Source organism: Panthera leo, chromosome C1 (genome assembly GCF_018350215.1).
Source record: "Panthera leo isolate Ple1 chromosome C1, P.leo_Ple1_pat1.1, whole genome shotgun sequence".
In the NCBI taxonomy this organism is placed as follows: domain Eukaryota; kingdom Metazoa; phylum Chordata; class Mammalia; order Carnivora; family Felidae; genus Panthera; species Panthera leo.
This window is the reverse complement of record NC_056686.1, coordinates 199470171-199491787: the sequence shown is the minus strand read 5'-3', so window position 1 is coordinate 199491787 and position 21617 is coordinate 199470171. Positions and strand designations below refer to the sequence as shown.

At 43.3% G+C, this 21617-nt stretch overlaps 1 protein-coding gene and 1 non-coding gene across 4 annotated transcripts in view; both read right to left on the bottom strand.

Annotated features, from left to right (window-relative positions):
• Window positions 1-21617, bottom strand: part of XRCC5 (X-ray repair cross complementing 5) — an 89827-nt gene that overhangs the window by 35388 nt on the left and 32822 nt on the right. For all 3 annotated transcript variants that reach the window (XR_006205699.1, XM_042950091.1, XM_042950092.1), the window contains exons 13-16: window positions 20117-20250; window positions 14003-14199; window positions 5369-5462; window positions 3616-3685 (exon numbers count right to left, since the gene is read on the bottom strand). Coding sequence is in view for 2 of the 3 variants with exons in the window: in XM_042950091.1 (XP_042806025.1) it covers window positions 3616-3685; window positions 5369-5462; window positions 14003-14199; window positions 20117-20250 (495 nt within the window). In the remaining variant the exon portion in view is untranslated. The remainder of the gene's footprint in view (window positions 1-3615; window positions 3686-5368; window positions 5463-14002; window positions 14200-20116; window positions 20251-21617) is intronic.
• On the bottom strand, window positions 18960-19122 carry LOC122229097. Its single transcript, XR_006206954.1, has one exon. It is a non-coding gene; the product is annotated as a U1 spliceosomal RNA (small nuclear RNA).

The following is a 21617-nucleotide window of genomic DNA, read 5'->3' as shown; positions in this document are numbered from 1 at the left end:
CTAAGTAATGTGGTTTTTCCTCCTCTAACCTGCGGTCTATCTTTTGGCCACTTTAGCACTCTTCCTAAGTAAAAGCAGGGAAGGGACAGGGAGTTCGAAATCCATGGTGTTCCTCCAAGAGTTGGTGGAGGTGGGTGTTCACCTAAGTGGATAACCCGGATTCGAGGAGTCTCTGAGGACTCTGTGCCCTCAGGTTCTTCCACTAACCCACAATTAACAGATAAAAGACACCACGGATGAGAGCACTGATGCACCTAGGAACTGTGTGAGGGAAACTACTTTCACCTTTGAGAAACGATTATCATGTATACAATGGTGGTCAAGAAATTTTCTATTGTAAAACTGTAGTGACAGAATGGTGGGGTGGGGTGGGGTGGGGTGGGGTGGGGTGGAGAAGGAAAGGAACCAGAAAAAGAAGGGCACCTGAGAATCAGAGACAGCTTACAGAAGTATCAGCAGCCGGAAAGAACACATTCCCGGGGTTCAGTGTCATCTCTATGCCAATAAGCTTAGAACAAGAAATATCCCTCACATGGAAAGCCAGAAGATATGAAAATGTGTAGATGCCTACTGCAGACTGTTGGTGTCAAAGCGACAGGGTCACAATACTCATGCTGACCACACTATTAGGCCAGATGGAAAGAAATACCCACGTTTTAGTTTAATAGATGAACAGGTCAAGTTCTAAGGGTGAAACAACCTTACCATTTATTACTGATCAGGCTTTTGGCAACTGAATTTAAAAAGCAAATCTACTGGAGGAAAGAGAAGAGCTTCTCTCTCCCTGACCCTTGGCACAGATCCTTGGGAGGGACGGAGGAGGTCAATACCAGAAAGGTAGCTTCAAGTCTGGAGGATGACTTTCGGCTTCAAGGGAAGTGAGTCTTCACTCACAAAGGGGCTTAGTAGAGATGTGGAACAAAGGTAGACCATGTAGAACAAAGGTAGGAAAAGTAATGAACAAACAAAATGTCTGGAGAGTGAAGCAAGGACAGAAGGACAAAAGGGAAGCCAGGTTAGGACCACAAAACAGAACCGGTGCTGACAAGTGTGCAGTCCCATTTTCCCAGAGCCCTGCAGAAAGTCTGCCTTTGTGAGGTCACTGCAGAGCTCTCACTGACCAAGTCCTAGCCGGAGGAACAGAGGGATCCCACCATCACACCAGCAGCTCACCAGGACTCAGTCACATTCAACATAAAAGGAGCAAAGGTTTAAAGTACATGACCTTATTATGTCTGAACAACAACAAAAATGCATAGGAAAGGAGGGCATTAGCAATCAGGACAAAGTCAGCTAAGTAGACAAATCCACTATTTGAAAACGATAGGGATCCGAATCCCTGACTGCTCTGGAGGGAAGTTCATCTCTTCTAGTTTTATAGTTTTCAATCTGTAAAGTGGGGAGAATGATACCTATTGTAACTTGTATGTCATCTAGAGGTCACTTGCCCTTGTTATTTTCACAAGACTCCTTCGAATCCCCAATCCCATGGCCTGGGAAACATGGTTTTCCCGATATGCGAGCAAATTCTTAGGGATTTACTCTCTCCTGACCTCTTCAGGCTCTGGTCTCTAATGCCCTGAGGTCCTTTCTCTGCTCTACCTGAAGTAATTCCAGACCAAACTCCTGCCTCTTCACCAGCTTCCCCAAATAGAACAGTCAAACCACGGATTCCTGAGTTTTACTGACACTGAATATGTGTAGTCGTGAGCTGGGAACACAACGTAGAATGCTGTGTCCTTATATAAATACCCATTCCACTTCCTCTCTTACACTTTCGGATCATCCCCTCCTGTCCTGAACTAGCTCCAGTGTTTCTACTTCTATGATGTTAGTAGCTTCCCTCTCCTCTGAAGCCTGACTGGCCAACCACCAAAGCCTGGGGACAGAGACTCAGCCTCTCCCCTAAGCAGTTATCAAGATATTTTTCCCAATTAAAAAAATTATTTTTCTTAGAAAATTCTGGCACCAGCCGTTAAAGCTCTACCATCTTCTCCGTTTGCTCACATGACTGCAAGATTGCTATGGGGGTAAATGAGACAAATAATAGCTCAGCATATGCTATTATATATAGAATATGCTAGCACAATGACTTGAACACAGCAGACACTAGTGGCTGCCTTTACGATTGTGATGATGCCAGATTTAGTCCCTGAAGAGACCATGCCTATACCAGCCAGCAAGACCAGTCACTTCTAAAGGGAGGTCCTTTGACTTTGGCCAAGGTAAATGACAACCTATAATCAAAAGCTAAGAAGGCCTCCATCTTTCTGCAAAAACATAATCATGATAGACGATGGCTGACTTGTCACTGCATTCTTCCAAACACAGTCACAACATGCAGCCAAGCAGAACACAGCACTGGTAAGACGTTGTGAATGCTTCCTTTGATCGTCCCCTGTATGAAGGAGAGAAATCCCAAAAGTAGAAGTTTCCACCAAGCCTTCCACAAAGCTGCCACTTTAACTTTAATTTCCTTCTTCTATTTAGATGTAGTTCTGCTTTGTATTAAACTCAAAAGTGAATTTTCTCCTATATGGCGGTTCTTAACAGGGCAAAAAGCTCTTTCCCCATCTCAAAACACAAGACATACATAGGTTATCATGATCACGAAGCTCCTCTTCCTCCGGAAATTCTCTTGAGCTGGCCTTCTGACGTTCCTGCCAACAAGACGTGGTCTAGTAGGCTGTACGCGCTGGGGCTCAGCTGGTTATGAATGCTTTTGGGCAGAAGCACAGCACATCCAGGCAGCTTGCTAGGATCCTCAGACCCTTAAGAAGTAACCTACACCTATGCTAGGCACTGCAGATGATTAAACTAGACTGTATAAAGTTTTCTAACATTTAGGAGTCATTTTGCCCCTAAAAGGCCAAGAAGTAGGAAAAGAGGTTCTGTGCACACATTAGCGTAAACACGCAGAAACGCAGCTCACAGACAGGTCTGCCTCTGAAAGGCAACAATGAATACAATGCTGTTGTAGACACAAACCAGCAGGGTTACAACTGCCAGCTGCTATTCCTTAAAGAGTTAATAAACAAGAACTTGAACACCACCAAGTGAATGAATGTTGGTCCCGGACCCTCTGTCCATCCCAGGAAACTTTTAATATTAGTCCCAGCCTAAATGGAATTCTAGGTTACAATTCATCAAAAGAAGACTGTGAGGATGTAGGCGATTTCAGAAAGATCAAATCTAGGGTAGTAGCAAGGTGACCTGGGACTTCTATAAAGAAGCTCAAACCCTTAGGCTTCGAACAAGAACTATGGGTCACTGGAAATAGGAAGATATGACAAAACTGTTTTATTCCAAGCTCACTCACAAGACCCCAAAGAACTTCAATGAAGTGGAACCATAAGCTCTAAGGCTCTGGCCAACAGTTTTCTTAACAGAAAGACCTACAAGTTAGTTCTTTTCCTGCTGGGGCAGATGTTGCTTCAGTGTTCAGAATGTTGCTTCGGTGAGCTCCCCAGTAACGGAGAGTCACAAAGGTCCACCAGGAAAGAAAGTTGCTACATAGAAAGGATACCAACAAAGGACTACACTTCCCAATCCAGAGTATAAAGCCATTACCCTGATTATCTGTCTTAAATGCATAACCAGTGGCATATCACTCACCTTCCTCAAAGCTGGCTTTCTTCTGCCTCACTAGAACACGGAAGTTCTCAGCAGGATTCACACTTCCGACCTAGAATACAGGCACAGACAATAAACCTGAAGATCGCTTCTGTTTCTGGCAGCACCCCAGGCAACACAAGATGGCTTAATGTGGTAAGTGTGCTTTTATAAAATAAACCCAAAGACAAAGACAAGGCCCTTTCTATTCATTTCTAGTTCCAGGCTTCTGTGAAAAGCAAGCAGATTCCTGTGGCCAAAGAGCTGCTGTCTGTACTTGTACTCACCTCTCTTGAAGCAAGAGGACTTCTTTCCAGAGAGGTCGGCAGTATTACAACCCAAATCACCAGCCAACTCAGCTAGAACCTTTATGTGACACAGTGCTGGTACGTCCAGACACCCAGCCAATTAGGAAGGGGAGGATTCTGCAGTGTGGGGTCAGTTCAGAATAGATTTGCCCCGCTGCAGATGACATGAGAAACAGCAGCCGGTTGATCGGTTTGCTGACTCCTTGGCACTGAAGTTTTGGTAGAACATACAAACATGCCCAAGCTGAACGTGTCCCCCCCAAAGTAAAAGCAGATGTTGTGCAAAGATTTACTACAGTGCTATGTGGGGACGTCTCAAAGATGAAACGCTCTGCCACACTCACTTCCTGATCACATGTGGGTCTTTAACCTTCCACTGCCAACCTTAATAGGCCCGATGTTTCACTCAGTTCACAGGGGAGAACACAACAGGGTTCTATTATGGTTGGTAAACTTTGGTACAAAATGTACTGAAGTTTCCAGTTTGCTCTGGGCTAGCAGTCAGAAAAGCTCTCAGAACAAATAAGGTCATGATTTTTTCCCTTTACTATAAAACACTGAAATAAAATCCAAGTAATTTTCAGATGTTTAGTTTTCCTGAGAGCATTTCTTTTTGAGGTTGGAAAAAGGCATGCCCTAATGCTATCTATCCTGCCTAGTATATTTGACTAGTGAGGGACAACTTTTAAGAATCACTGATTATAGGAGTGCCTGGGTGGCTCAGTCAGTTAAGCATCCGACTTCGGCTCAGGTCATGATCTTGTGGTTCGTGGGTTCCAGCCCCGCATCGGGCCCTGTGCTGACAACTCAGAGCCTGGAGACTGCTTCGGGTTCTGTGTCTCCCTCTCTCTCTGCCCCTCCCCCACTCATGCTCTGTCTCTCTCCCCTCTCTCTCAAAAATAAACATTAAAAAAATTAAAAAAAAAAAAGAATCACTGATGAAAAATAATGCCACTTAACATAATGTATCCAAGTTCCAAAATCTTCCGTTAAAAAAAGGTCTCAGTGTCAAAGGATACTTGGTTCGGGAAGTCTTAAGCTTATAAGACCTGTTCTGAAGTTGTACATTAGAAAAGAAATAGAGGAGTTACGCTCTTAAATTTTACGTATTTGGAGCCTAAGACCCATACCATCAACCTCCACTTATCCTGTCATTTTAACTAAACAGAAAACTGCAAAATAAAGCCAACCAAAATAGCTCCACAAAAAGGGCTACCACTTAAGCTGTTCCATATGCTACATATTATACGGTGCTCTAAGTACTACATGTCGTATACAGAATTCTACAGGAAACTCCCTGACAATAAAGGAAGCAGTGTGGGAAGGGCGTGTATGGTTCACATACTGAAAGGACCAGAGAAAGTGATTTATTAAAGGACTAACAACAACTGATGCGATCTGCCCCAAGTCCCAACCTTCCCAAAAGGCCCTGGAAAAGTTGTGCTTACTCTGGTGACACTGCCTTCAGCCAGGCTGGAGACGCTAAAGCATGCTTCCCCTTCCTGAGTCTTCAGTTTTTTAGAGGCGGGTCCCTCTTCATGGCTGGAAAAGAAATAAATGGGTTTTGTCCCCCCCGCCCCCAAAACAGAATAAACAACAGGAAACCCAGACTTGGCTGACGTGTAAAGTATACATTTATTTTTCACGTGTCAAAAATGAACAGCCGCACTTACTCCCTCTTTAAAGAAGAGCCTGCCTCCTTCTCGCGGCCCCAGGACTCCTGCCGGCCTGGCGGAAGCAGAGCAGCCCTGGCTGTGCCTCACAGCACCAGAGAAGTCATAATCCGCAGCCGCGTCACTCGGCCCCCGCCAAGGATGAACCGCAAGCACAGGGAGAGGCAATGCAGCATTTCACGAAGAGACCCGTTTGCCCTTCAGAAAGTATTTGCTAGTTTCTGTCCCGGAATCGATAGCTATTAGCTTTCCACGGACACAGACGCCCTTTGGGTCTACTATCCCATCTTCTCCATCATGGATGTGAGAGCTTTGTAAGCTTCTACTCACAGCTGTCAAAACTTACTAGACAATCCCTAATTAAATATGTAAGACCTTATTCTTACAGAAGTCTTAAACTATAAAAAACCACTTTCAAAAAAAGCCTTTTAATTTGTTCTTTTATAAACCTAATTCTGTTTTGGGCAATATGCTAACAGTCTACCAGCATCTGTGTGGTAAGGGAAAGAGGATTCCAAGGATTTATATCAAACATCTTGTCTCAAGTAACTGGCTGGCTTCAACAGCCTGCCTTAAAGTCAAGAGGAGGACAAATTAATTGCAAAGGAGAAGAAATCAAATTCAAAGACTCTGCCCATAATCTCCCATAAGCTGATGAACATATAGAGATATGAAGACTTTTCTCCCAGACAAATAATCAATCTGGGCCAAAAGTAGCTGTCAAGAAATGGCTGAAGGAGGAGGGACGTTAGTAACTAAGATCTAGTGTTTCTAAGCGTGAGGTGTTTTCATTCAAAAGCCCTAACTTCAGAGAATGAGTCTTGAAGAAGAGGTTATTCTAAAAACAAAGAAAAATGAGGTATGAGCTGGCTTATTCAATGATATTTCAAAAATGAGTCGTCTCTTCCAGTGGGATAAAAGGACCGAAGCAATCGTTACAGCCTCACAAACATGAACTGAAACTTTTTATTACTTGACATCTTTCCCATTGGCCACTTGCCTTTTTCCCTTTGAGAAGTAAAGAAAAGAAGACAAAAGGATGGGGACGAGGAAACATTAAAAGGGGTGAGTCATCCAGAGTTCTTTCCACCACGTAGAATAAGAAATAAACACAAAACCTTGATGCAAAAATGGAGGAAAAATGCACAAGCCCAAGGGAGCATGAAATTCCATCAGAATTTGAGTCTGTTAAAGAAAAAGTCACAGCCATTCAGTTCACCTTTGCCAGTTCTTCCCAAGGGACAGAAAACATGGTGCTCCTGGATCCCAGTCTTACTTTTCCCACTGACTAACCCTGGACTCTTACACCTTCTTGAAGGAATTGATTTTGAAGGTATATTAATTTTTTTATACATAGAGTTTAAAGTCTAGTAAGTGACTCCTGTCTCTGGTCTTCTGTTTGCTCCTTAGAAAAACACTATGATGAAAAGTACCATGAGCATATCAACTACTCATCTACTGTCTCTCAAAAACACAAATTAACTTAGACCATGGTGAAAAGAAGTATGAAATATCCAAAGTGCTATGCTAAGTTCTGTGAGAATGCAAGGTTGAATTGCATGAAGAATTTCTTAAACCCTCCAAAATAAGGTTCTAGGGAAGGAAGGACAAAGAGACATATATATCAATCCTCCAGGACTGGGCAGGTAAAGGCAATAAGCGGAAAGTAGTAAAAATTTGAATACGGTTAATATTCTCAAGATTGAACCATTTAATAGCATTATTAGGAATTTTACAAATATTAAACTAATCATGTCTCTCAGTGGTGGGAAAGGGCAAAGACTCTCATCCCAAAATTACCTATGAAGAAGCTGAGCTCTGGAGGACAGAAATTATCTACACAAGACTCCAGCAGACATACAAATGTCAACAGCTACTGCATGTGGATATCGGAACCATGGATAATTTATTGTACTTTCTCATTTTCTTACTGTCTTTTGTAAATCTGTATACATTTTTTAACTCATTTTTTTGGTCAAACATTTACCTAATACCATGTGCTGGCCGCTAAGCTCTATCGTAAATGTACAAAAATTAATATGTAATCAACACTTTAGGAAATTCAGCCAAATAAAAAAGATAAATATGTAAACAGGCAATTAACAAACTACTGTGGCGAGCAGCATATCCTCTGAGAGAATAGCCAGTTGCTGTCCTGGGCTGAGGCAGGAGGGGCAGGCTGGGAAGTAGTGAGATAGGAGGCCGGGAAATACAGTAGTCCCCCCTTATCCATGGTTTTGCTTTACAGTTTCAGTTACCTGCCATCAACTGTGGTCTGAAAGCAGATGACTTATGGTGTGAAGGTCAACAGTAGCCTAATACTATGTCGCTATAGCTACATCCTTCACCTCACTTCATCTCATCACATAGGCATTTTATCACCTCACATCATCACTAGAAAGGTGAGCGCGGTGTAACAAGACATTTTGAGAAAGAGAAGGAGAGAGACCACATTCACAGAACTTTTATTACAGTATACTGCTATAATTGTTCTAGCCGATTATTAGTTATTGTTGTTAATCTCTTACAGATATATGTGTGCACAGGAAAAGAAACATAGTATGTATAGCGTTCAGTACGACCCATGGTTTCAGGCACCTGCTGGGGGTCTTGAAACGTCCCCCCGTGGGTAAAGTGGGACCACTGTACCTAAATCATAGACACAGACACTGTGAGGAAAGAAAGGGGTTCTCTAGGGAGCTGGATTATGAATAGTTGCTTCTTTTCTGTCTGCTTACCTAGCTTTTCTCACTTGTGTAACAGAGTTTGATCTTAAGCTGATGCTAATGGAAAGCCACTAAAGCAAGTTTTTACCCAGGGGTCCAAGGATAGTGACAAGAATTTGTGAACTACCTGAAATTACATGCAAAATTTAGTTTGTTAGGGCATTTTCCTGAAGAGAGGGTTCACAGTTTTTACCAGATTACCACGTGGGTCCATCACACACACATACACACACACACACACACACACACACACACACACACACACACACACACACAAAGATTAAGGAACATTGCATTAAAGAATTTTAAGCAAGGAAGGAATGTGATCAGATTTGTTTTTTTGAAAATCACTCAGCAAATGCAGAATGGACTGGAAACAGGTAAGACTTGAATGAGGGAGATCAGTCAAGGGGTCATCTCAGAAAGCAGGCTAAACTGAGGCCTACAGAAGAGCAGTGGCCATTTGAGATGCTAATAAGAGCTAACTTTTTTTTGTTTTAACTTTTGCCACTTGCCAGTCACTATGCTAAGCATATTTAAAATACCTCAGGGGCGCCTGGGTGGCACAGTCGGTTAATTGTCTGACTCTTGATCTCAGTTCAGGTCACGATCTCACAGTTTACGATTTTGAGCCCCATATTAGGCTCTGTGCTGATGGCGTGGAGCCTGCTTGGAATTTGGTCTCTCTTCTCTCTGCCCCTCCCCAACTTGTGCGTGTGCACGCATGCTCTCTCCCTCTCTCTCTCAAAATAAACTTAAAAAAATTTTTTTTTAATTAAAAAAAAAAGCCTCAGTTAAATGTCACAATGACACTATGAATTAGCTATTATTATTGACCTTTTACGAATGAACAAACCAAGGTTCAAAAGGGCCTAACCTTGTCTAGAAGCACACATTAGTTAAGGGGGTCCACAATTAATTCTGTACTCCCAGCCCTTCTCCTGTACAGCCTCCTGAAAGGTGGGTATTTGTTACTGCCACTCAACACTGAGCAGCTTGCCAATTTTAACCACCACTGAAAGGAAACACCTCGATTTTGATCTATCTCTACCTGACTGCAAAATCAATGCTATCAGCCACTATACTAACTTGAGGCGAAAGGAGGAGATTTGAGGTAAATCTAACATAACTTGGTAAACCAATCAGACATGGAAAGTAAAGGAAAGGTTTGACTCCCTGGAAATTAGTTGTCAGTCACCGAAACAGAGAAGAACAGCATGAACAGGGCTTTGAAGGCAGCACGGGAGGAGATGGAAGATGATGAAGTCATTTCTGGACACACTGAACTTGAGGGATCTATAGACACCTCAGAGGTCCAGAAAACAGGATGGAAACATATTAGAGTGGGCAGATATTTCGTAGTTCTTGAAGACATGTACATAAAATAATAAAAGGTCTTAGGACACACACTGCTAAGGCGATAAGGCATAATGATTGAGAAGGCAAGCTCTGGAGTCAGGCTGTGCGCATGGAAATCCTTTCTCCAACACCTAACCCGCTGTGGTCTTGGGCAAGTGTCTTATCTTCTCTAAGCCTCGGTGTCCTCGGCTTTAAGAGGAGGTTAACAGAAGAATCTACTCCACAGGACGGCCAAGACAGCCCACACGGGTAACACATGTGGAGCACTCAGCACGTACCCGTGTCCAATACATGTCAGCTCTTTCTGAGGAGTCCTTCAGAACAGAACATTTAAGGTTGGTGGGGGGAAGAAAGCAGACCCCAGAGGAATCTGAGATGAAGCTGCAAAGGCTTAGAAAGGAAAATCTGGAGACGTGGAAGTTAAACCTTCCTGAAGGTTTCAGGGAAGTGGCGGTAGCTGGGAAAAGCAGCAGTGTGGACTATGGTTCCAATAAGCCTAGCTCACGGAAGGAAAGAAGATGGAAACAGGTAGCAGTCTGAGGGAGAAAGTTGAGGGGATGCCTGTATTTCGTTTTAGAGAAAAGAAATACGATGTTAACACGTGAGGACAAAGGAGCTGGTATGGAGGGAGAAGATAAAAATACAGAAAGAGGGAAGAAATTATTAGTGGATGAAGGTACCAGATGAGACAGAAGATGGCATCTCAGGACACAGGCAAAAGTCTGACTTTGGACAGGATGATGTACCCCATTCCACTGAGACAGGAAAGAGGAAGTGAAGGCAGATGCAAAACAGGTATATGGGAGACGGGCCAGAAAACTGAGGCATCCCCACCTACCGGGCCTCGATCTTCCCCACGACACCATTATCACCATCTTCATCACTGCCGTAGTTGCCACAGATGTGCCCAGGACGTGATGAGCAGTTTGTAAATCGGTTCCGCACAAACACTGTACGCTTACTATGTGTCAGGCACTGTGTTGGGTTCTAGACACACAACTGCCAACGGCACGTCTTACTCAATGAACCCGCGTGACAACTCCATGAGAGCTATTCCTAGTATCCCTGGTCACCCACCGGGAAACTGGAGCTGAGGGTGGATAAGCAAGTTGGGCCTAAGGTCACACTGCAGAGTGAGGGGACCAACTCACATGTCTGACTCTAGAGTCTAAACCAGTAACCAGGTGCGGCTGGTCGCGGAGGTAAGTGGGGAGGAGTCTTAGCAGACTTGAATAGAAAAGTTTAGACTATTGAGCATAGAGACAAAAAGGCATCAGGGGCACATACGAGTTTAGTTGCACAAACAGGATTAGACCTCCAATGTCCTAATTCTCACGTTTAAGTTCCCTGTCCAAGAGATGACATTTTCATTTCAGGGGTATGCAGCAACATTAAGGGAAACAATGCTGTAGACGATAAGGGCACGAATACATTTTTGGACTGCAATGTCACAAGGTGCTCTTATCTTCTTCAAATGAAGAAATCACTCCTGATATTCGGGATTCAACAGGTCCAGCGTGAATACTAGATCTTCTCAAACAGTCCATATTTTACTGGATAATGATACTGTTATTGCTTTGGGTTCTGACTACTGCCTTCAAACTGCTTCAATATCCGTGATTTCACTGTTATAATATCTCTTGAGATGAGGCTGTTTTTAGATGGAGAAATTCTCCTAAAGGTGAGATTATTTAACCAAAATCAGATCAAGAGTGACATAGCTGGAATAAAAACTGATGATTTCCAGTTCAAGACTCTTGTTTTGGCCTCTGACACTTCCTGAACAGATATTTGCCCCTCACCTCTATGACGGAAATATGTACCTGGGACATGGAGATGCTGAAAATACACAAAAACATAGCCAGTTGTTAGCAATTTTCCCCCTTTGGGAGACCGCCTCTAAAGCTGATTGGAGCCTTGTCATTAAAATTGAGGGGTTTTAAGATCCCTGCAGAAGGGAGTCATTCCTCTTGAATACAAGAGTTCCCACCTACGGGCCTCAATAAATACTTGTTCAATGCGTCATTTCTGCAGCTCTTAAAAACCCGTGAGACTTCCGAGAAGAAAGGGTAGAGAATAGGAGTGTGAGTAGGTGTGTGTGACCGAGATAATTCCCGGGCTGGTTACTTGGCTATGTCGCAAACCACTGTGGGAGCAAAGAACAAGAAGCCCGTACACTGGGGCTTCCTGAAAGAGTGAGCATGAGGAGCAGGGATGAAGGTGTAATCACCGCAGGGATCAAAATCACAGAACAACAGTCTTTTGGGCCTATGTGGTGTGTTTTTTAACCAGCTAATTTACATTTTAATCAACGGGAGGAGGGGAAAACGGCCCATTTCTTTCCCACAACACCAGAAGGTAATCAAGATCATGAACTGGAGCTTTAATACAGAGAGAGAACAGCCACATGACTGCAGCGAGGCTACGGCAAGGCTGTCAAGGGAAGAAAAGGACTCAGAATTGTATTGAGCTGTTCTGAAATCCTAACCCAGAGGGATACAGGTGGATGAGGACAGCAGAGGGAAAGTGGATTTTTAGTGAGTCTTTCTTTGCAGAAGAAGGCATGACAGACTACAAAAACCATAAAACTCTCCAGCATGTGTTAGGAATGCATATGGTACACTATACCAATCCCATGATTCTTTTTTTTTTTTTTTTCCAATTCTGGCAAAGCTCGGGGTATTAACCTCTAAAAGGTCACAGTACACGCAAAGCTTTCCATTCAACTTGGAAGATAATTCACTAAATTAACAATTTATAGAACCCTGTGAAGGTTTCTGAAAATTATTCCATACTTCTCCAATGGGGTATTTACAAACAATATGCTTTACTTTGTCAATATACGGCTGTGGGAAGGAAATTAAAGGAAAAAAGAATTAAGGTCTAAAACTGAATCTTAGAAGGAAGGCACTGTAAAGAAATGAATAGATCATTTTGATTTGGGGAGAAAAGTCACCAATAACCAAAGCCACACCTGGTAAAATCAATGTTATCCACCCAAATGATTCCGGATAATCAAGAACAACTTCTTACAGTTTTTGTTTTGCTTTGAATGGAAACTGATACAGATTCTGAACAGAATCTGATGAGGGAGAAAACGTACTAGCTACCTGAAAGCTTGATCATAGGAAAAGCATTCTGCAGTCCTTAAACTATAAATCCCTTCCTACTGGTGTAACCAAGTACATCCCTGATAGAGAAGCTAAAGAAGAGCCAGGTTTTCATCCTCCCTCCCACTTTTCCTCCAAAAATCTCACTGCTATTCTCTGATACCAACCTCTGACTGAAAAACTTATGACCTTCACCCTGCCCTCTCATCCCCAGCACTCTACGTGAAAAACAGTAGAAGTACCACTCTGGAAAATAGTGTGGAGGTCCCTCAAGAATTTTAAAACAGATCTACCCTATGACCCAGCAATAGCACTGCTAGGAATCTACCCAAGGAATACAGGAGTGCTGATGCAGAGGGGCACTTGTACCCCAATGTTTATAGCAGCACTTTCAACAATAGCCAAATGATGAAAAGAGCCTAAATGTCCATCAACTGATGAATGGATAGAGAAGTTGTGGTTTACATACACAATGGAATACTACTTGGCAATGAGAAAGAATGAAATCTGGCCTTTTGTAGCAATGCGGATGGAACTGGAGAGTGTTATGCTAAGTGAAATAAGTCATACAGAGAAAGACAGATACCATATGTTTTCACTCTTATGTGGATTCTGAGAAACTTAACAGAAGACCATGGGGGAGGGGAAGGGGGAAAAAAAAAAGAGAGGGAGGGAGCCAAACCATAAGAGACTCTTAAAAACTGAGAATAAACTGAGGGTTGATGGGGGGTGGGAGGGCGGGGAGGGTGGGTGATGGGCATTGAGGAGGGCACCTCTTGGGATGAGCACTGGGTGTTATATGGAAACCAATTTGACAATAAATTTCATTAAAAAAAATAATGTTAGATCCCTAAAAAAAAAAAAAAAAAGAAAGAAAGAAACAAAGAAAAACAGTAAAAGTTAGTCTTGGATGTTCAAAAACTGTTTAGCCTTCCCACTAAACATAAACTACCAAGAATGTGAGGCCAATCAAAACATCAACAACCCAGGAGGTAGCTCTAAATTCCAGGTGAACAGTAGGGATAAAATCTATCTACAATGGAGACAAAGGAGAAACCAGTATTTTCAATGCAAGGGTCAAACATCAAAAGGTTTCTTCCTTCCACCTGTGTGGTTCCACAAACCCATATGCAAGCCTCAATTCCAGAGCTCCTCTAAGACTACCACCAGTCTTAAGTACTCCAAAGTCCAGTGCAACTGCATCGAGTACTTACTTGTCTGGGAAAATGTTCTGAGCAGGCACTTGATCCTTTTTCTTGGTGGCTTCAGTCAGAGGGAAAACGGTCTTTATTTTAGAGAGAGGAATCTGACATTTAGCTGTCACCTCAGCAGGGGGATCCAGCATATTCCAAATATGCTGCTGAATTGGGGGCAGAGGCTCTTGGGGATGTAAAGCTCTGTGCGCCAGACACTGTGGAAAAGGTAGAAGGGTTTTAAAACACAGATGCAGACACCATATACAATTTCTTTATACTTTTCTGGTCAGAGATCCTCGATCTTTGGTTTGGGAGGGCTACAGGATTCCTACCACATGTAAAAGAGAACAAAGAGGGTGGCCTCGGAACCACCTTGGTTTGCAGGACACCAGCAGTGTCTACAACCGGATCTCAGCCGAGCAGCACCATCAGCGGGAGGCCTCCTAGAACAGAGGCTCATCTTATAAACAGAGGCTGCTGCTTCCACCACCTGGACAATATGTGGGGTTCTCTAAAACACATTAATTCCAAGGGCCTCGAATCCTTATACCTCCCTTCAGAAGACTGCTTTCCCCCTTGCATAATCTTAGAAAACGACGTGTGGTAGATGAAACGGGGCTAAAACAGAGCCACTATGCTCGGTGAGTCCCAGGAAGAAATCTGCGAGAGAGATGAGAATGCTGGTCTGTCCCAAACCTCCCCAGAGTGCTCAGTTTGGGCTCCTCTCCACCGGTCTACCCGCTTCTGTCCATCTCCTCTCCCAGCACTCTCGTCTGGGGACCATCCCCCCCTTGCGTGGGCCACCAGTCACCTTCTAACTGGTCTCCCCAAATCTACTTTCAGTATTCTGTACAGCCAATGCCCTTACTGTGACCCTAAGAAGTCACGCACACCACGGCTCCTGCACGCCTCCCTCATCTGCCACCTTCCTCCTTGCTCGTCACAACCCAGCTACACTGGGCCCTGCCTGTTTCCCTCAGGTGCCAGGCTCATGCTAGCCTTTGGGTCCTGAGTTTATCGCTCTCTCTGCCTCACCGGCCTTCCCCTAGATCTCAACAGAGTTGAGCCTTTTTTTAATCCTTCTGTTCTTTGCCCAACTATGATCTCCTCAGAGAGGCCGACCTGGACACTGTGAAGGAACCCCTCCACGCCCAGCCTGCCACCCAGCGATTTTCTATCATTACCCCTGTTTTACAGTTTTCATAGCATTTGTCAGTATCTAACATGATCAGTTTTGTAGTTTACTTACTATTTAACCTTCCCTCTTAAAAGAAGAGATCTTGTTTGTCTTGTTTAGTGCTGAATTCCAGGTACTAAAAGCCGTGCCTGGCACACAATAAGCACCTAATAGGTATTGGCCGAAGGACTAAAGTACTCCTTCCCGGGACTCCACCTGTTAACACAAGTGTCGGGAAGCAGCACCAAGAGCGGGGCCAGGGTCCAGGCCAGGTTCTGCGCGGCGCACATGAGTGGAAATCCGGACAGCAAGCCTCCTCCGTTCGGTCACCCGTACCGCTTTCAGTCTGCTCAGCCCGCCTGTAGCGGTGCTGGTGTCTGCCCAGAAAAGTGAATACTCCGAAAAGGAGTACAGGAAGGTGAGCAAAATGCAACTATCACGGACCTCTCCTTTCCTTTTGCTAGAGAATCATCCCAAAGTTAGGCTGGAGAACACGAGTCCTACTATTCCCACCTTTAAACGATTTGCACACTGGTAATTTTAAAGAAAAAAATCCAGGGAGCTGAAAAGTTCTTACAGTTCAAAACACTGTTTCATATCACAAGGTATAGGATTTATAGCACCTCATGAACTGCTTTCCTACCCTGTAGGAAACGTGAGGCTGGAAGTCTCCATTCTAAAAAGACCAAACAAACAAAAACAAAAAGCTGAAACTTAGATAGTAAATATCACCTGAGTTGACGGCTTCTAGAACTCTGATGTGCTGCTCTGTCATCTCATCTCAACAGTGACCACACTCGTCCTTCTCCACAGTATATTAATCCGTCTCAGAGTCTGTTTTCCTCTTTCCTAATCACTCCACTTTCCCCTGAGCACCAGCAACATTAGCTCATTTAATGTGAAGCAAAAGGGGAAACTGAAGTGACTCCAAACCCTGTGAATCTACCCCCAACCTTCTTGTGCACAGTTCTTAATTCACAGTGCTCTCCCTCAGGTCATTACATTATCTGCAAAGCTTAGAAAGCCCTCAGGACGTAAGCTGTAACCCAACACAGCAGACGACCTTTTATATACTCTGGAAGACTCGCTGATACTCACTCAACATCTCTGAGACAACAACTACAACAAATGGACAAATATCCTACACAACCTCCCCGCAGAAAAACACTCCAGTAGGAACTCTAGACAGTTCTTTCAAACAGTGTCATCACTCGCAAGTCGGTAATAATCTACAGGAGATGTGCTAAAGCATCAACCACTCCTACTTTTTCAAAGGTCGTACTTTAGATAAAACTAAGTGGGATACTTATCAAATTCATTCACTCAAAAAAATCTCAATTCATTAAAAAAACTGAGGTAATGAGAAAGTAATGCAATACTTTTTAATAGCAGAGAAGCTGACATTACACTCTTAAACCTATTAATTTGTCTTTTAAGCAACTGTTATTCCTTGATGTGATTTTTGTAATTTGAAAAAGACTAGAAAAAAAACCCTGCAGGCCACATGATTAGCTCATAAGTTACGAGCATGTTGATGTTACGAGCATGTTGATTTTAACAACCCTGCATCAATGGTTTAAAAGCCAGTTGTAACTCTACACAAAAAGTGTATCTCTCAGCATTTCTTTTTTTAAAAAATGCTTATTTATTTATTTTGAGAGAAAGAGACAGAGAGAGCATGTACAAGCAGGAGAGGGGCAGAAAGAGAGGGAGAGAGACTGAAAATGCCAAGCAGGCTCCGTGCTATCAGCGCAGAAGCAGAACCTGACGCGGGACTCGAGCTCACAAACTGTGAGATCATGACCGGAGCTAAAATCAAGGTCAGATGCTCAACTGACTGAGCTACCTAGGCACCCCTTCAGCATTTCTTTGTAAAATTAGAATTAAATTAACCTCATCAACAAACTGATGGGTAACCTCTCCTTCCTTCTGCCCCCTACTCCCAGCTGAGTCACTCTCAGCTATGAATGTTTCATTTATAAAGGAGGTTAAGGAAGTCTTCCTAGGTCCCCCATCCTACTTAGCTTCCTGTATCCTCTCTCCTTCCCTCCATCAGTAGAGCTTTCTCCTGCTCCCACCCCACTATTCCACCGCCGCTGGGCCCTCAATGTAAGCAGAGACTTCATGCAGACACTAACGGCCCTTCGTCCTGCTCGCTCACCATCACTCACCAGTGAGCAGCATCAAACTTGCTTTTTCTTTCCGGACATGGATCACTCCCTGTGCCTTCCAAGGCACCAGCTTCTCCTAGTTCTTTCTACCTTTTTTTTTTTTTTTTTTTTGGAGAAGGGGAGAATAAGAACGGTTCATTTGTCTTTTAACAACCCTTCTTCTTCTGGCTGTTCCTAATTATTCACTCACACGCTGGTGTGCAGGACTTTGTTTTCTTTTCTTCTCACGCAACGCTTTCCCTAGGTGATCTTGTTCACTTCTATTACCCAAGTGGGGAGGACTCCCAAATCCATGTACTCAGTCCTGACTTCTCTCCTGGGGCTCCGCATCCCTATTTCCAACTTCCTACTGGGTGTGTGTACCGGGATAGCCAACCGACGGCTCAAATTTAACACCTGCAAAAACACATGAACTACCTTTTCAGTGTGTTCATTCTATATTCCCCATCACAATTAACAGTGATGCCGTCCCTCAGGCACCCAAGCTAGGATCCTGTTATCTTTAACTCCTAGTCCTCACTACACCCAGCCCCTCCAGTCCTGTCTCCTCTGCCTTTGCATTTTCCCTCTCCGCTTTCCCTGTCACTGCCTGAACTCAGGCCTTCATGGGGGCCACTGCAGGTTTCCCAACTGGTCTCTGCTGCACCTCCATGTCACCACCAGAGAGCTATTTTCTAAAAATCTGTCACCCACCTGCGGACAAAATCCTGTGATTTCCCACTGCCTACAGGGCAACGTGCAAGCGACGGGCTCTTCACGACCGGCCTGCTATTGAGCTGCCCTGCCCTCTTTTCCATCGTGTCCCCATACAGCCTCTTCTCCAGCCAAATGGAACGATCTGGAGACTCCCAAATCCAGCACCCTTCTTCCTGTTTCCGTGCTTCTGCACATGCTACTTCTTTTGCCTGGTGTGTCCTCGTCACATTTCCTCAGTGAAGCCTTCCTCAAGTCACCCACGTGCAAGAATCTCTCTTTTCCCCATATGGTTTTGTGCCCACCACTGTTGTACCTATTGGTTTTACGTCTCTACTCCTCTGGGTGGGCGCGGGCGGGGGGGGGGGGGCGGCTTTAAGCAGTGAGCTTATTGTATCTTTAGCTCACGGCACAATGTTAGTACTTAATAAATACGTGTTAAAAAAAAAGTAAATTCAATTTATAAACGCCATAGCAATAGTATTTCTTTATACAGACAAACCATATTAGAAACTCTCCCCCACAAAAGCAAGCAAGGCTGGTAAACTGAAAATCAAAGCTGCCAGTGTTTGCAGCTATTGTTACTTTGAAAGGTAACCATACCTGTGCTTATGGCTTGTTATCTGTTCATCAACCCAATAAACATTTACTGAAGGCAGATGGAATACACCCTAGATAAATCTGCCAAGTATTAGAAGTTTCTATTTTCCACCATGGTGATCAAATGTTTTTGCAAGCTTTCCACACCAACCGGTCTCCTCCTCCCTTCCCTGCAAATGACAGAGGGCTTCAGGTCTTGAAGTCCACTTGTCAAAAACACGAAAGAAGTTTACACAAGTAGCATGTACTTGACTGCACTTAGAATACTAGAGCATTCACTGAGTCAGCGCTTTACATGTTAAGCTTTATACTCTTTTTTTTTTTTTTTTTAAACCAGGGGAAAGTGCTAACACAGTCCCCCACTACCACAAGTTACGCAGTTGAGTTTCCCACATTTGGGGAAATCACAGGGGTCAGCACATCCAAAGTGCAATAGATAAACCTCACCCTGGGAAAACCACCTTCGCGATCAGGTATCTCTCCTGCCAGGTAAGTTTTTAAGCTTTATATTCTAATTTTGAGGAAAAGATTTGTTTTCACTACTTAAGGAATTACAAGCATCAAAAAAACAGGCAGTTCCTTTTGAGTAGAAGATCCCTCAAAATTACATAAGGCCCCGATATGCACTTGAGTCAGTCACTTTGAGAAAGGAGTCAAAAGGGACAAGGAGTTGTCTCTCCCTCACCTCCCCACATGTCTACCTGCCCCTGCCCCTGCAAGAGCAGGTCCTCCACTCCTCAGTGAGGAAGACCTCGCCTGAAAAAGCTGCTTGTGATGTTTGTCAGCTCTGTGGGGTTCAGAGAGGGCTCTGTCCTACTGCCAGCAACTTCATCTGGGACTGGAACATTCCTTCAGTCCATCCACTCCCTATCTCAGCACAAGTCAGCCCCACCTATCAGCCTTCCCAGCTGCCCTTAATCCAGTCGCCACCTTCCAATTCCTTTGGTCCAAGATGCAGAAATACCTATTTTACGTTTTTTTTGTGTTTTAGTCACTCTTTAATAATTTAACACTAACCCTCTTTATCCGACCTCTATGCTACCTTTAATTATGAAATTTTTGATAAATGTGGTACTGGAACACTTCTCTAATGTTATTATAAGGTCACAAAAAACTCTCCTATTTGCATATAAAAAACAAAGAAAAGTCTCATTCACATAAAATAGAGGAGAAAAGCCTAGAAAAGGCATGAAGAAGAATCTGCTCTTTATGAAAAAACTAGCCTTAAAAAAACCCAACAAACTGGCCTTCCTAAAAAAAAAAAGAATTTTTCAAGTATCTTAACTTTACTTCTTTCTCTCCAACAGCTCAAAGTATTTTTATGTTTTTCAGTAGAAGAGGAAGGTATTACTCTTTTATTAAATAAAGCAACTGAAGCCCTCAGAGAAGGGCTTGTGGCCAATTACACTCTTTTCACCCACTCATTTAAAAAATTTTTCACTCATTAAAAAAAAAAAAAAAAAAATGACTGGTTCATCTTCCCTCTCTTACCTGATACAACCTCTGATGTTGAGGGTTTGGGATTTTGGTGGTTGGAAACAAGTCTTCAATGGTGTCTTCCTTTTCATCTTTCTTTACCAAGCTCATGGAGTCAATCAAAGCATCAACAGCACTCAACTGAGCCTCTAAAACAAGGATAAACAGAGCAGTGCCAAGGAAAAATGATTACGTCCACTGTTCTACACTAAAACAAATGCTTTCCATTCACAGATACAGAAATACTGGCAAGTTACACAGTCCAGGCCTGGCCAAAATAGTCTCTAGTCCTGCAAGTCATTTAACTAAACTGAGTCTTGGTTTTCTCTTTTGTAAAAAGAGCTATTTAGAGTAGCTGGTCTCTTAGGTCCTATCTAGCTATACCATTTGGTCAACTTTCACAGTATAATACCATATTGAAAGCAAAAGTTTGTTCCAAAGGAAGCACCACAGCCATACAAAACCCATCTTCCATACGGTGACTCAAAATATTCAGTATTCAATGAGTTAGTATGTTCAAAAAATTAGTAATTATCTGGAGAAAAACATGGAAAAGAAAATACCTTTGGTGAGAAGGCATAAGCTTTACCAGGATTTCCTAAAACTTGTATCAGACTGACTTGATAGGAAGACAGAAAAACCCAAAGGGAAGACACTGGTAGACCAGAGGGAGTAGACTCCTTCTCAATCTCCAAAAGTCAGAATGAGCTCTCTCCTCTCCCAAACCATATGGCCTGTATGCACACCTGTGCACACGTCTTACCTCACTCTATCCAAACTGTAAGACCCTTGAGAGCAGAAACATGACAACTTCTTCATTACCTCCCTCCCAATACCTAACAGAAAGCAACTGCTCTTAAATAAAAATCTACCGACTCAACAAAAATGGCAGTCCAAAGCAACGTGGATGAAAGGCAACTCTCCAAAACGCTTCTACCTAAACTACCGTGTGTAACTTCCATTCTGCTGATTCACACAGCAGCTCAGCTGTTAAAAGCTGAAGTGCTATTTTTGGACCATTCACAGCCAGTCGGCAAAAGGTGGAAGAGAATAAGCAGCTCCTAAAAAGCCTACTAGGCTTCTATTCTTCACCTTCTCAAGTATCCCTTTTACTACAAAAAGAAAGAGCTTATAGATATTTATCACGATACGTTTCTATCCCAGTTTCAGACTTTCCAGGGGGAGCTTTCAGACCTTACCACCTGGCACCACCTCAAGCTGACACAGCCATCACCACCTTAAGCTGACTACTGCAGGGTCCACTGGCAATAGGGAGGAGGTTGCACCTGTGTGTGGGAACGTTCAGTGGCTGTTACTTGCTACTCCAAGCTACTATCAAGACCTCTACATAATTGGAAGTGCATACCTCTACATAAACATCTACTTGGGACACGTGCCAAACAGGGTTAATGATCCATTTTGCAATGGAGAAAATGCAAATAATAATACACAAACACAAAGGAAATAAAGCAAGGCAGAAAGATACTGAATATTTTAGATCCTGACTAAATGGTTT